The 14,876-nt window shown below is 42.7% G+C and overlaps 1 protein-coding gene across 2 annotated transcripts in view; it reads right to left on the reverse strand.

Moving 5' to 3' along the window:
• Positions 1-3,719: 3,719 nt before the first annotated feature.
• Positions 3,720-14,876, reverse strand: part of spata20 (spermatogenesis associated 20) — a 44,287-nt gene continuing 33,130 nt past the window's right edge. For both annotated transcript variants that reach the window (XM_035146236.2, XM_035146237.2), the window contains one exon: positions 3,720-5,949. In XM_035146236.2, the coding sequence (XP_035002127.2) occupies positions 5,758-5,949 (192 nt within the window). In that variant the 3' untranslated portion in view covers positions 3,720-5,757. The remainder of the gene's footprint in view (positions 5,950-14,876) is intronic.

Genomic DNA, 14,876 nt, shown 5'->3' on the forward strand with positions numbered 1-14,876 from the left:
TCTGATCGCGAGCTGGCACACGGAAACACAAACACACACAAAGATATGAGTACAGGAACAAAGACACACACACACACACACACACACACACACACACACACACACACACACACACACTCCTCCTTTCCACTCAAAACAAAAAACACAAAAATAACAGACACCCATTTTAGTGTTTAAAATATCTTTGTTATAAATTGTAACTTTTTAACAATTTTGGTAAAAATGTATCATTTGGCAGTTTCACTCGGCAGGTGATGCCTCCTTCTCCATCTTCATCCCACCTAACTCTACTCTACAACATTTACCGTCCGATTTCTCCATGAAACTGACTTCATTTGTGATAAAAAAAACAACAAGAGCCACATTCTTTTCTCCCTCGGTCATATTTTTTGTAGACATGATAAAATTGTTACATTTTAGCATCCCCAAGAAAACAAATAATTTTCTTTTGCAAGGGAGCACAACAAAAATCATGACATAAACAAGATTCTGTTCAATGTATTTTCCATAAAAAGATATCAGCGTTTTGTGTGTTCTCTTATTCAGTAAAACAATATTATGGTGTGAGTTATTGGAATCAGAGGATAACGATTCAAATCTAAGTTGTTTAATTCAACGGTAAAATGCTCTGTATTTATACGGCACTTCTCTGGTCTTGATGAACACTTTAAGAGCTTCACAGAACAGTTTTACCATTCACCTCACATCGCCCCAATCCTGGCCTCGCTCCACCGGCTCCCTGTTCACTTTAGAACTGATCTTAAGTCCAATCACTTTCAGAGCTCGTCTTCGTCTGGAACGGAGGTGACCGTGCTTTTGCCATCAGGACCCCTCGGAACGACCTGCCTGAGGAGATGAGGCTGGCCGATTCAATGAATCACTTCTTAAAACTCATATTAACAGAATTTTACGTAAGTCAACTTCTTTTTAATCTATTGATGTTTTATGGCTTTTATTCTTTATATTTGTATCAGTTTGCTTTCATATAATGTTCTCTCCTTTCTATTGATATGATTGAATATGCAGGATGCTATCTTCTTATTCTTTGCTTATATGAGTGTTAATGACTCTTTGCAATTACCCCTCATTCAATGGCATGGCCTTGGATTAGGATGCATGTAAAATAAATAAATACGATATCAAAAAGGAATAAAACTTTGAATTATTGCTTGTGCTTTTTTGTCATTACTGAGATTCACCAATGTTCAAAGGGCCACAGTTGTGGACAGCTGTGGCTAAGGAGGTAGAGCGTGTGGTCGTTCACTGACCAGAAAGTGGGTGGTTCAATCCCTGGCTCCTTCAGTCCACACACGCCAAAAGACAAGACACTGAACCCAAAACTGCCCCTGGTGGCTGTTTGATAGAAAAAGTGCTGTGTATAGACGCCCTGTATGAATATGTGAGCGAGTCTGAATGTGACTTGTGCTGTAAAGTGCTTTTAGTGGTGGATAAGATTAGAAAAGCTCTATATAAGTACAGTCCATTTAGATATAATCGTATATAAAAACCTTCCAAATGCCCTTGAAATACAGTAAATCCTCATCAAGACGTTACTTCAGCGAAACAGTATGACAGCAGTGAAACAGCGGAGTTAAGATGAAATCAAGATGGCTGCACTGACAGCTCCGAGGCCTCACTCACCATTTTTAAGAGCTGCTGTTGGCTGAAAGCTGCACTTCACTTTGTCCAGGCTGGAGAGGCCGTCTGAATCGGATCCAAACCCGCAGACACATTTCTACAGGACGCTGCGCAGGATCGAGGAAACCATCTGGAAAAGTCATGGTGCTCGTAATATTATCCAAAAGTATTTGTCGATTGTGGTTGACAGGGACCAGGAGTGTGAGGCGTAACCCCGCCTCCCATTCTTGGCGACCGGCCTGCTAATGTAGAAATGGTTTTCATTATTATTGTTACTCGTTAAAATAGCACTAAAATGCAGCAGCTCATCTTTTTACTATGAAAACAACACCATCTCAATGTTAACCTTCCTCCATTGGCTTCTTAGACATACAGTTCCATATTCTACTCATAACTTGTGTTAAATTCGACGCTCACACTGCTTCTTCTCTAGTTTCCATAAAGCGTCACCTCCTGAGCCTCGAACTTGAATTTTTGTGTTTGTCAAGGAGGTTACGTTTTCATCTGCGTTCGTCTGTCTGTCAGTTAACAGGATTACGAAATAACTGCTGGACAGATTATCACAGAATTTATGGGAAGGATGCGTCTTTTAAAACATTTTCATTGTTTTCTCTGTTTGGGAGACTTATTTTATGATTGTTGAATTTGGTGCAGATCCAAATAAATATCCAGACCTAGTGAATTTAAATGTGGTTTCATAAGGGGACTGTTGAGCCTTGTTGGAGGTTTGCGCTCTACTGTCCTTCAAATTTACGGTCTGATGCTTTGTTTGCTGTTTGTATGTTTCTGAGCCGATACCAAGTAATCATCAAAGTCATCACTGATCTGTAGCACATATATTACATCCCCGTAATTAACAGAGCATCAGGTTAGCAGTCAACCACTGATCTCAGCACAAATAAGAATTCAGCTAGTGTAGAATTGTGATGGAATTCAAGAGAGGGGAGGGAGAATAAACATTGTTTATATGTGAGTGTGTGTATGTGTGTGACAGGAAGAAAACTGAGATGACGGCAGTTTCAAAGTGCTCACATAAAGAGCCATAGAGAGTGAGAGACAGTGTCTGAAACCGAAGATAGAAGGTTAGGGTGTGAGGGGGAGACACCGGGGGAGATCAGAGTTTGGAAGCATTCGCTGGAAATGTATGAAAAGTGATTTCCAAAGAGACCAAAATAACTTGACTGCCCCCAATCTGACAGGTTAAGAGAAGTGAGGTCAGGACACGACGGAGCTTAAATGGAACAGAGTGATCCCTCTCTCTCTCCCCCCCATCTCTGTTCCTCACTCTGACTTTCTCTCCCGGTAATTTCTTGATCCTGAAGCAGGAGCAGCCGTCTGCCAAAATGACTTCCCTCGCTGCTGAGGCGACGAGGCCCCCGCCGGACCTGAGGAGGAAGAGGAGGATGGAGGGTGGGGCAGACAAAGGAAAAAAAGCGAGAGAGAGAAGGAGAGGTAAACAAGTGCCGGTGGCCCAGGTGTTGGTGGTGAAGGATACAAGGCCGCACATGGCGTCACAGTGGAAGCGTCACATTTGCTGCCTTTTCTCCTCCTTGTTCTTTTCTACTCCTCGTTGTTTCCTCCTCCTTCGCTTCCACAGCTCAGAGCCAGACCCTCCGAGACAAACTCCCTCGCCTCAGCATTAGCAGTCCATCTGTCTCCTCCTCATACACACAAACGTTCACAAACACACTCTCTCTCTCCCATGTGCCCCTTCCTCTCACTACAACATACAGTCACACTGAGTTTACATTACCTTCATCCAGCCTGCTGTGGAGGGAGGGGGGGGAGGAGGGGGGTAGTAAACAACAGTAAGATGATTATTTATAGTACAGAAGAAGAGAAAGAGGACTGCTGGGACACACTCACGCCGTTAACTTCCAAGAGATTTCCCATCTTGGACTGAGAGAAATAGAACATCATAAAAATGCCACAATCTGTTCCGTCAGTGATTCGAGGATTTCTAAAGTCTCAAAGCTAAACATTTAATTATTCCATATATAAAGCCTCGGTTCAAGATGGCAGCCGCCCCACGAAAACGACAAGTGAAGCATCCGTTCAAAAATTGAAATGAACACTGCTCGTAAGAACATACAGCTTTATTGTTCAGGGTTGTGCGTATACATGCTGTTTGTTATTGTCGTCTTAACTTCTAACAAAAATCAGGGGATGCGAGTTTCTGCCACAGCAGAAAAAAACTGAAATAACCAACAAAGGTGAGAACAGATGGTGAACGGAGGCTTGTGAGAAAGCACCTACTTCACTGTGAGGTTACTACAAGTAAAACCAAACATCAGAGTAATATATACACCCCCGCTTTTCTTGCAGTGCCCGCTCTAAACCTACCTGTTTGGAACCTTCTGTTCTCTTGGCCTGTGTTGATGCTCTGGAGCAAGTTCAGAATTATTCCATGTCATTAGTGAGTCCTCTTCAAACAGTTCTACAATCTACTGTCACTTTTTATTGTTTGTGTGCTGGACGTTGTGTTCAGAGGTTTTTAAAAACAGTCTATGGTGCAGAGTGAAGTTAGAAAACTTTGTGTTCATCCCACCTGGTTAATCTGCAGTGAAGATTTTTCAGTCAGTGTTTTTCTTCAAATGAAACAGAGTTACCTTGATTGCTGTTCATGTGTGTGGATTATATATTAGTTTGAATGATTTACGGAACTTGTGTTATTTTTGTTGGCTAGTTCAGAGCTCTGTTAAGCAATCAGCAGAATCTTTGGATTCAAGTTCACAACTTTTCAAAAATAAAAGCTCCGTAATTCTGCTCAGAAAAGCATTGCAGCAACGAAATGAACGCTGGCAGTTACTTTGAAGACTAATTGCTAAAGAGGAAGTGATTCTATGAATCTTGTTACCATGACCACCCATCAATTGATTGGTTCAGTCAAACTGTGTATGGTGAACAAAATAAAATGATCTGGTGATGATGTTGACCTGTGTTTTGACCCAGTTACAAATCACTGCTGTAGAGGACGTTGAACAAGACATATTCCACTCAGTCCACAGACCGAAGACACTGCCCCGCCCCCACTGACTGCTACAGAGCACTGGTCGCCTGTTTATACAGATTTTATTGATACTGAACTCTGCCATTATCAATACACATGCCAAGTGTGAAGCCGATAAGTTGAACGTTTGCGAGACATGCGTTCAACAGACAGACAGACGGACGTTTGTGGAATTAGTAGGTGGATAACATTTGACTCCCTCTCCCCATGAGAACAGACTCTCTCCCATTCGGGTCTGGGGGCTGCTCAGGAGGGGTGAATGGTGATGAGGTGCACCCCCGTCAGCCAGCCTCCTCCCCAGGACCTGAGGAGGGGAAACCTCATGATTTTGAAGCACTAAAAATGATTGTGAAAAAGTTATTGTTGGTTAATGTTTGTTTTTTGTTCCTTTCCTCCCCCGTTAGACAGACTTTTTTTCACCCATTGTAGTACAGTCTGTCTAGTAATGTCTCATCTGTTATGTTGCATTAAACCAAATGACAAGGGAACAGAAAAACAGTTAAACCAAATGCGTCCATGATAAAACTTTACAATTCATGTACAGGGATACATACAAGCCTGCAAACCAACCTTTTTCTTTTTAAACACACTCACACACAACCAGGGCATGCAGGCGTCCACTGTCAGATCCATGTGACGTGGATGTGGGAGCCGGAACGCGGGGCGAGGAGCGGACAACAGGGCCGACAGGTTCCTCTGCAAAATACTCACGGCCCAGTTCATCCAAGTGGTTTTCGATTATCGTCTATGAAGAGTCTGTAGTTTATTTGTGGGCTTACAGTCAAGCCTGGACATTTTTTATAGAGTGCAGTGTATTCAGAAAGCTGCCACTGCTCCTGTGCATATTTCTTTATAAGGATGTTTGTGCACCTGAGACCAGAAAGCCTGCTACGATGAAACTTGATGTTTGAGGTATATAAAGAGGAGTTAAAGGTCCCATTGAACTCAAGGTAACGTCTCCTACTCATGTGGCATTGAATTTGGAAGCTTTGGCATCCTAATCTCGACAGACACAGACTACTACAGCAAACAATAAAAAGCTAAGCTAGGGCTGCAGACTAAGAGGGAAGAGTCTCCGAGGATTTCACAAAAATAAAATTCTTTGGTCGTCATTCTGCCTGCGTGTCCGAGGCCCCGTCCAGCAGGAGGCGACGCAGTTCCTGGGGGTCAGTTACAGGCAGAGAGCAGGTGAAGTCCCGGCAGACGTAGGCTGTGGCGACACCGCCCTGCTGTGACATGGAGGAGAGGACAGGCAGACGCTGGCTCAGGAAGTTGTCATCGTCGTCGACGAGCATCAAGACCTGTGCAAGGGGATGAAATGAAAAGAAATGGATGTGAGTTTAATGTGTCAAAAATGGAAAAAAACTAATTTTGAAAGCACCAAAACTGGCAAAAAGCAGAAGAGGGTTACCACACGGCTAAAATACAACTGACTACATAATGAATTAAGCCAAGGGAGTTAGGTTTTATTTGTTTGTTTGTCGGCAGGATTACGAAAAAACTACTGAATGGATTTCCATGAAACTTGGTGGAAGGAAGGTACAGAAAGAACCTATAATAAAATGTAGGTGTGTAACCAGACAAAAAGGTGAATCAAGGAATTCTTTATCACTTTCTTTAACATTGTGACATTTTCACCACTTACCCAGGAAATAATTCATGAGTCTTGTACTAGATCAGCCACATTGAGGGAATTGATATGAATGAGTCTGTGTAATTTGGTGAAGCTTGATTGAATTTGACTGCAGGGCCTTGGAGGAGGTATGTGCTCTGCTGAGTGCCATTCAACTTTAAAAATGTTTCTTTTTCTATTAGTTAACTTTCACCATTTATTTTTGTCTGACTGATTTATATGAATTTGGCTTTGTTTCATAGCTCTTTAAGGAGTATGGAGATGCAAGACATTTATAACTTTATTTTTAATAAGCGTAATGGGTCTTCCTGTAGAAAAGTTCTTAAAAGCTGGATGGTCACTTTTATGTTTCTTTTTGGACGCGTCTTTAAAAAACTTTCCAACACAGTAATGGGGGACGTCTGAGCAAATGACACAGCGCACTTTAGAGTGATGACTTTCTATTTTTCAATATTAGAGCTGTATAATTTCTAGCAGATTCACGTCCATCTATAAGCCAAAATAACACCCCTAAAAATAACCCATTCAGTAGTTGGTCTATGGCTGCCATGGTCTCATAAAGAAAGAGAGGAAAGATAATAGAGAGTGTGCACGGAGACGTGGTCCACGTGTCCTGCCTGCAGCGCGAGTGGTTCCTACAGAGACCCTAAAAACACCACCGCCACAAGAGAGCTGCTCGGTGACACCCAAACAATAAATAACTCAACAAACAAACCATTTAAATATATGTTTTTATTGACAAGGGCGTGAATGTGTCTCAGGGTGACGAGAAGAGGAAGAGACGGCCTGTCTTTCCATTTGCGTGTGTGTGTGTGTGTGTGTGTGTGTGTGTGTGTGTGTGTGTGTGTGTGTGTGTGTGTGTGTGTGCGTGTGTGCGTGCGTGCTGTAGGACAGGCAGCAGAGCGAAGTTAAAGAGGGCCGCCCTGTCCATCCCTAAGGTGGCTTCCTGTCAAACACATGTCATTTCCTCCTGGCCCTGCACCACCCCTGGTTCACAACGGAGCGAGAGATGACAACGTAAACAAGAGTCCAGACAGAGTGATAAAAGCACAGAGAGGAGGAAGAGAGGGAGACAGAATCAGGAGATGCAGTCTGGTGATACACGTCATCCCAGGTGACTCTCTGCCAGAGAAGAGCTGACATTAATGCCAGAGTGTGATAGACTGAAGGTCAGTACCTAATAGTACACAGATACTGATACTGGCCAATGCAGGAAACACCTGTAGTTTCAATGCATTTTGCAGTTCTCTGTAGTGAAATTCATAAGTGCATATATTCAAATATTCTGTATTTATCCATGAGTTTAAACACCTTCTTCCAATAAAAAAAACAAAGAGTGCTTAAATGTGGCAAGTTTGCTTGAATTTCTATGCATATGCAAATAGATGTTAATAAAGATTAGAAAAACACCTACACAAGTATCACTGATTGTGTTTTGTGAGGAGAAACATTCTACTCGTGTGGTAAAAGAAACTAGTCTGGCTGCAAACTGTGTCTGGCTCAAGGAAGATGGTGTCTTGGCCCTGATATTCGCTGTCTACACAGGAAGCCCCAAAGTATTGGCCATTGTGATTGTAATCAACAGACGATCGCCGGTGGGCTCTGAGATCAGCACTGAGCATCTGGCCATCTAGCATCTTGTTTACTCATTGTTTTGATCAGAACATTACTGATCAACTTTCTAGACAAGGTTGTTGGATAACTATATCAGCCCAAAGTTGAAGACGGCATCGGTGAGATGTCATAGTGGTTGTTCAGAATCAGAAAATTGTATCATCTGCATTTTCACGACAACTGACGTCACTCCATCAAGGCACAAACCTTAAACCACACTTAAAGTCACACGATCCAGATTTTTATATTGATCTGCACCAAATTGCACACACTTATATATAACCAGCTTATGCTAATGTTAAAGAAAGTGAAAAAGATCCTGGCTCTGCCCCCTGATCCAAATCTATACCAAAATTGAATCGGTTCATCCTGTCGTTTTTGTGTAATCTTGCTAATCAACAGATAAACAAACAGGGAGGGGTGAAAACAAAATGTCCTTTGCAGAGTTAACTAAATCTGCTGATGATGATCATGTTATGTGGATGAAAGCTCCAAACCAAGGAAGTAAGAGGACGTGGAGTCAAAACTGTTTTGTCAACGTTTGTTTTTTGGGTCAAACACCTGACTTGTAGACATGCAGTGAGTCTTGCTATTATTTCACTTACTGGGGATCCCCCTAATTCTGCATGTTCCCTTCTGCCCTCTTCCTCACTCTGTCCTTAGCCGGTCAACAGACCAGTGCATCAGAGCAGACACTGCCCCTCCTCCGTCCATGCTACGCCTGTCAGCCATCATTTAGCCAGGACACCATGCAGAACTGTTTGCATCCTCTCCATCCTGTCTCAATGAGCCTGGCACTCTCTTCCCTCGGCCGTCTCATTGCGTCCAGAGTGCTCCACTCAGCCATTTAAGTCCTCATTTGTGCCGGTAGCCATCTGCACTTTGAATCCCAAGGACCCATCAGCGCCCGTCTCGTGTCATTGAGGATCGACTCTGTGGCGGGGAGGATTTCTTGCTCCTAAGTGTGCTGCATGTTAAATAAAATTCTCCTTCTCAGGTGATGATGAAGTGATAATGCTCCGTCTTATCTCTACAGTGATGCTATCTGTGAGACACAGCTCAGGGCATAAACAAACATATTAATCAAATAGAGCACAGAATGCTGGAGGGTCACCACTAAACTTTTTTTTAGACACTAAGACATAGAAACAGGAGAAGACTGGTGAGGAGTGTGATGGAATTTGGTCATGGTGACCGTTGCTATGGAGACAGGAGGAGGATTTCCCTTCCAAGCCTTTTCCTGACTCTTCTTTTTGCGAGTCAGCCTCATGGAGTCCCTCCCGGAGCCAGACCACATCCAGCCACATGCCCCCAACTTAAAGGTCAGCCTGTAGTCTGTCTGTGTCACAACCACACTATCTGCACACAACCCTGGGGACTGGCTGTGTGTGTGCGTGCGTGCGTGCGTGCGTGCGTGCGTGCGTGCGTGCGTGCGTGCGTGCGTGCGTGTGTGTGGAGAAACAGAGCAGCAGAGAGAGACAGGGAGATAGATTATGTGTGAATGTATATACAAGTTTTGTGAACATAATGAAGTGAATGCAAAGTGTGTGGTCTAGGATTCTGTGTACTGCACTGTGTGTGTGTGCGTGTGTGCGTGTGTGCGTGTGTGCGTGAAGCTGTACCAGACAGCACAGTTGGAGACACATGAGAGCACAGTCAAACTCCCACAGGGTTAATCCCTTTATACACTGGGCAACCCTGAAACACACAAGCGCACACAAACGCACAGACACACACACGTAAATCCCACCAGTTAAATGTCCCTACCCTGACAGCTCCCTCCCACTCTCCCTCTCTCACTCAGCTAAACCAGTCGAGCTCAGACACTTTAAAAGAACACAGTGTACCTGTGCTGACAGCGACACACAAACCCTCACACACGCGCATCACACACACACAAACATCTTCAATGGTAATGTTTTCCCTCCCCTTCGGTTTCTGACCCAGCCAGCATGCCCGCGACTCAGAGGCCGACCTCTGTCAGCGAGGTTGAGCCTGAGAAACATGACAAACACACCAAACACACTCTTTGGAGAGCCGCTGTCACACATGAGGAAGAGTGATGGCGGTGGCTGCGAATAACGCCGCGTGCAGCCGAGCATGAGGAGATCTTCTTCCTCCATCCCTCTCAGCCTGTTGTCTCACACACACACACTCACACATACACTGACCCACTCAGTCCTCATGTGAAGCGGGCACGTGGACCACCGCCACGAGATCGAACACACATTCACACTCAAATGGGCCACAGAGCAGCACGGGTCACATGTGCCACATACATTATCAGACCTCCGTCCACACCAGTTTTGACACCAGCTTCATTTGCTCATTGCAATTTTCACAAGCTTATCAGACTGAAACTGCCCTTTTTTTCTGAAAATGAAGCTGCTTTCAGACAGGCACTGAACTTCAGATAATCTCCTGAAATTATCCGGATGGGCTGCTGGAGAGAACGCAGACGTCTGAGTCAGATATTATCCAGAGTAGCTCCTGCCAGCCCCGTAGTAAAAACTCTAGATAATGTCCGATTGAGCCCATGGGAGAACACAGCAGATCAAGAGGTGCCATAAACATAGAAGACACAGACAAAGATGTCAACTTGGAAAGATGACGAGATTCGAGAACTTTTGGTGATCAGGGCGGACGCCGGTGTCGATGTGCTGTTAATAAAAACACGTGATCTCCGTAGAGGACTTTATACACTTCATCTTGCCTCCTGCTCGCTGTGTCACCCGTCACCTCAACAGATTTCTGTGTTGTTGTGAACGTGTCTGACCAAAGAATCTCCTGCTGCATTGTTCATATGCGAGAGGCAAACCCCAGAGAAAGTCCGGACCCCATTATGCTTTTCTATTTTCTGGAGTTCCTGTCTTAAAAATGGCTTATTTAATATATCCAATATGCACTGTAGCACGCTTCTTCCATACAATCTTCACCGTGCTTTTTAATCTCATAATTCTTATGTGACACTGTATTTACTTAACTCTCTCCCCTCCTTTTGTTTTATAGATTAAGGCTCTAAAATCCAGATGAACGTGAGCCAGCACGATGAGGGAGGTCTGGATTCCGACACATCCTTAATTTAATTTGGCTTTGTTTGACTATACTGTACTGTTAGATGACACATTCATGGAAAAAACTGAAGGATTGAGTAGAGGAACTCCACAACTGCTTCTGCACAGGGAGTTTCTAACAGATTTTGGAGCTGTCACACCAAAAGCTGTGTTAGTTCAACACCATGCAGAGCGAGGCCATTATTCCCAGTGGAGAGCAGCTGCACACTCTGGAGCAGCAGCTCTAGTGCTTGACACTACGCTGATTTTCCAGCAGGTTTAACAGCCAGAGCTCAATTTAAGTTAAATCAACTCCACTATGTGCATCCAATGGGATTCAATCAATGACTGGAGGCGGAAGTTTATTGCAGCAAAACATTTTACAGTGTGGGGAACTTAATTGTTTGCATGTCTCAGTTTGCACAGTAAAGTTAATCTGCTTGCAGGGCTACTGACACTTGAAATAAAAAATCTCAAGAAAAAGAAAACTCAGAATATCAGAATATGGATGTATCTTTGAGTTAAATAACTCATAACATCCAAAAAGTTGAAAACATAGTGTTGGCAATTATTTGTTAGTCAGAGGTTATTGTTAGACATGAATTGGTCATATTTAAGAATAGGAATAAGGTTTTGGTTCAGATGTCCACAATGAGTGCAAGTCAATTTAAAGGATACCTGTGCAAAGCTGTGTGTCCGCAAAATGGTGAGCCGTCGTTTTGAAGCCTTGAGTTTGGCACAGTGTGCAGCGGCAGCTTGGATTTTTGAAAGCAGAAGTAACCATATATGGAGAAGGGCGAGTCTGACTGAGAGCTCATAAACACTGGAAGCCCAGCTACACCTGCGACCTGCACCCACTGGGGTTAGGGTCTACCCGTCAATCACACGGTGTCCACACCCCAATGCATATTGTGTTTTATGATCTATTTTACTCCATATAGGAGTTCTTTACAAAATGAACATCAGGTTGTGTTGAAGACTTGAAACAAGAGATCTGTGAATCTTTTTTGAAACAGAATATTTTTGTTTTCTGAAGTCAGGTACACTGGAGAACCACTTGCACTGTGTTTTGTCTTTTGACCTTTTTCGACCTCCATCTGTGGTGTCTGTGTCCTTTCAAGGGACTTTGCTGGCCCCTTTATTATTTTAGCATTCAAATTAACAAAGTTCATATTGTGCTTACACATAAATAAAAGTAAAGCTGTAGTATACATGCAAAGCTTCACCATGATATTCCGATGTTCTACACTTCAAACCTCTATAACTACAAAGCTTTTATCAGAAAGTTAGTGGCATAGAGCCTTGATAGTGGCTTTCTAATAATGTCATTGAACTCCTGTACATATCCTATCATAGATTTTAAGGGGTTTCTCACAAAATTGTAGTTGCTGTGGACTGACATAATCAGCTGTTCTTGAGGGCCCACTCTCAGCTTGGGGCCCCTGGCGATGTCCTGCTTCGTCTACATTGGTGCAACGCCCCCATGTGGTGTTGGATTTTCCACTGAAAGTAAAACACTAACCCAAGATGCTGTTGTGTTTCAGATGAGTTAAGATTTCAAATGTCAAAAATTGTGGTGTAGCCCCAATCTGAAAAACACTTTTATCAACAGCTAACAAAATCTACTGGTTCTCAAATAGACACATACACAGTCACTGGTGTGTTGAGTATGTTCTGATGTGTGTCCTTAGTCAAGCTGGGAATCAGTTTTCAGCGGGTGACAGTCTCTACAGGGCCCTCTCCTCTAAATCACCAGTGTCTGCAGCGACGCTGTGAGAACGCCTCGGTGCCTGAGCAGAATTAACGACACCCTCTCTTCAACCAGGCCCTGACACCTATGAGATACTTCATCAGCTCATGTTGCGTTTAACATGAAAGGGAATTCTCATTTGGTGAAGTCATAAAAGTCGCGCCATGTTAAGAATGTTCAGGAGATCAAATGTGCCATAGTGTGTTGCAAAGAATAAGCCAGACATCTTAAAAAATCCCAGATGGAAAAGATTGATGAGGTTAATATCATGGAATCAGGTACACCGGCCCTCGAGAATTTCAAAAGGGTGTTGTATTTCAGGACACCATCGCCAAGGCAACCGAGCAAAAGGTTGACCAATCCCAGATGACGATCCCGTAGTATCTGGGGGTTTGAGCAGTGTGGAATCTTTTGAATCTTATGGAGACATGTTTTCTGTTTGGAGAAACAAATAAACTGAAAGCGTCACATCACAGGGCAGCAAAGTCTTATCATGTGACAAGAGGAGCGTTGACCAACAAGACAGAGGATTTGGTTTTGTTACAAGCCACTGAACTGAAGTATCTTAGATCGTCTTCCATTGCTATAAAGTAATAAGACATTTAAGTGAAGAAACACCAAATCTATCTTTGACAAAGATTAATTTCCTCAACAAGTTTATTTTTATGAAAATGTCCAGATAAGAACATCATTTGGTCGATGTTGTTTAATATCCAATCTTAAAAACACTTCTTTAGTCTAACCTTCATAGACTAATGCAGGAAAGTGATTGATTCTAACACAACTGTTTACTGCACCTCATTAGCTCCACCACAGAGGTAATGTTTTCGTCTGCATTAGTTAGCTATTTAGCAGGATTACTCAAAAAACTACACAACTGCTCAATTTTGAGGGAGGGGTGGGGCATGGAAGAACCCATTAATCTTTTCCAATTTAACGCGAGACAGGGTGATTTAAAATATTTCATTGATTTCCCATGGATCCTAATAAAAAAAACAGTTATGTTTAGGAGACTGATATTCATGAGCGTGTGCAATTTGGTGCTGAACCAAATTAAGTTTTTGTATAGAGTGAATATTGTATAAAGAGACTACTGAGTTCTAGTTCCATCACATTTTCAAAAGTCAAACTTGGCAGAGCAGCTCTTGTTGCAAACTGCCTAAAGCTGCAGAGCCTGGCTCCTGTTTCAGGTGGTCACAGTCACATAGTCAGGGTCACTGTGCTGAACCACTAGTGACGGTCTGTATGTGTGAGATTAAAGTCTGCTGGACTCCATGTGAGGTGTTTCATTAGCTCCCAACCACAGAGCACCTTAGAACCGCAGATACGTTCAAAAATATTCGTCCTTCTTTCAAGCTCATCACCAGAACCTGGAAACTTAGGCAGGTGTAGAGAGACCTCTCATGTCTCATGTGAAAGTATTTGTGGCTGGAACATAAGGGCTGTTACATCATACCATGAAGGAAGTGATCCGGGCACTATAGCCCACATCGCATCTCTATGTTTGTACAAAGACATATGCTGTCTTTTAATGACAGTACAACGTGATCTACTTAGTAAATGCTATATTTACAGTGGCAAGAAAAAAAATAAAGAGAAAGATTAGGAGTGTTGTGTCAAGAAAAAAAACACGTACTACACTATCACAGACTAGCTTGTCTCTTTTTAAATTAAAGAGAAAACAAATGTAAGTCCTATTTGCAGGATACGTTGGTACATCAGCCAATAAAAACACATTCCACTGAGTATAGGGCTTAATGATTAAAGATTATATTTTCAATGTTGTAACTAAGATTAAATGATAAAATTATTTATCACATCTTAACCGCCTTGTTTCTTTTGTAAAATAAAAGTTTTCATATAAACAAACAAACACTGACACTGACATGTCTGTGAAAGGCTCATTATCGGCCAATCGAAAAATCTGTCAGGCTCTAATTGAAATGGTTCTGGTAATTGGGCTGGAAATGCCCAGATGCTCTCACTAAAACAATGGATATTGTTCGAGCCTTCACAGCCAGATTAAATCAATACAAATTGAAAGACTGCTGCTCATTATTTTGTTATTAAAACGAAAAACCGAATTTTAAGTTTGGTCGCAAATCGAGTTGCTCATCAGTTTTAAAAATAAATGATCAGTTAATCAGCGAACTATAAAAGCTTGACTCTTTTCAGGGA

This window comes from Hippoglossus stenolepis, chromosome 21, assembly GCF_022539355.2.
Source record: "Hippoglossus stenolepis isolate QCI-W04-F060 chromosome 21, HSTE1.2, whole genome shotgun sequence".
In the NCBI taxonomy this organism is placed as follows: domain Eukaryota; kingdom Metazoa; phylum Chordata; class Actinopteri; order Pleuronectiformes; family Pleuronectidae; genus Hippoglossus; species Hippoglossus stenolepis.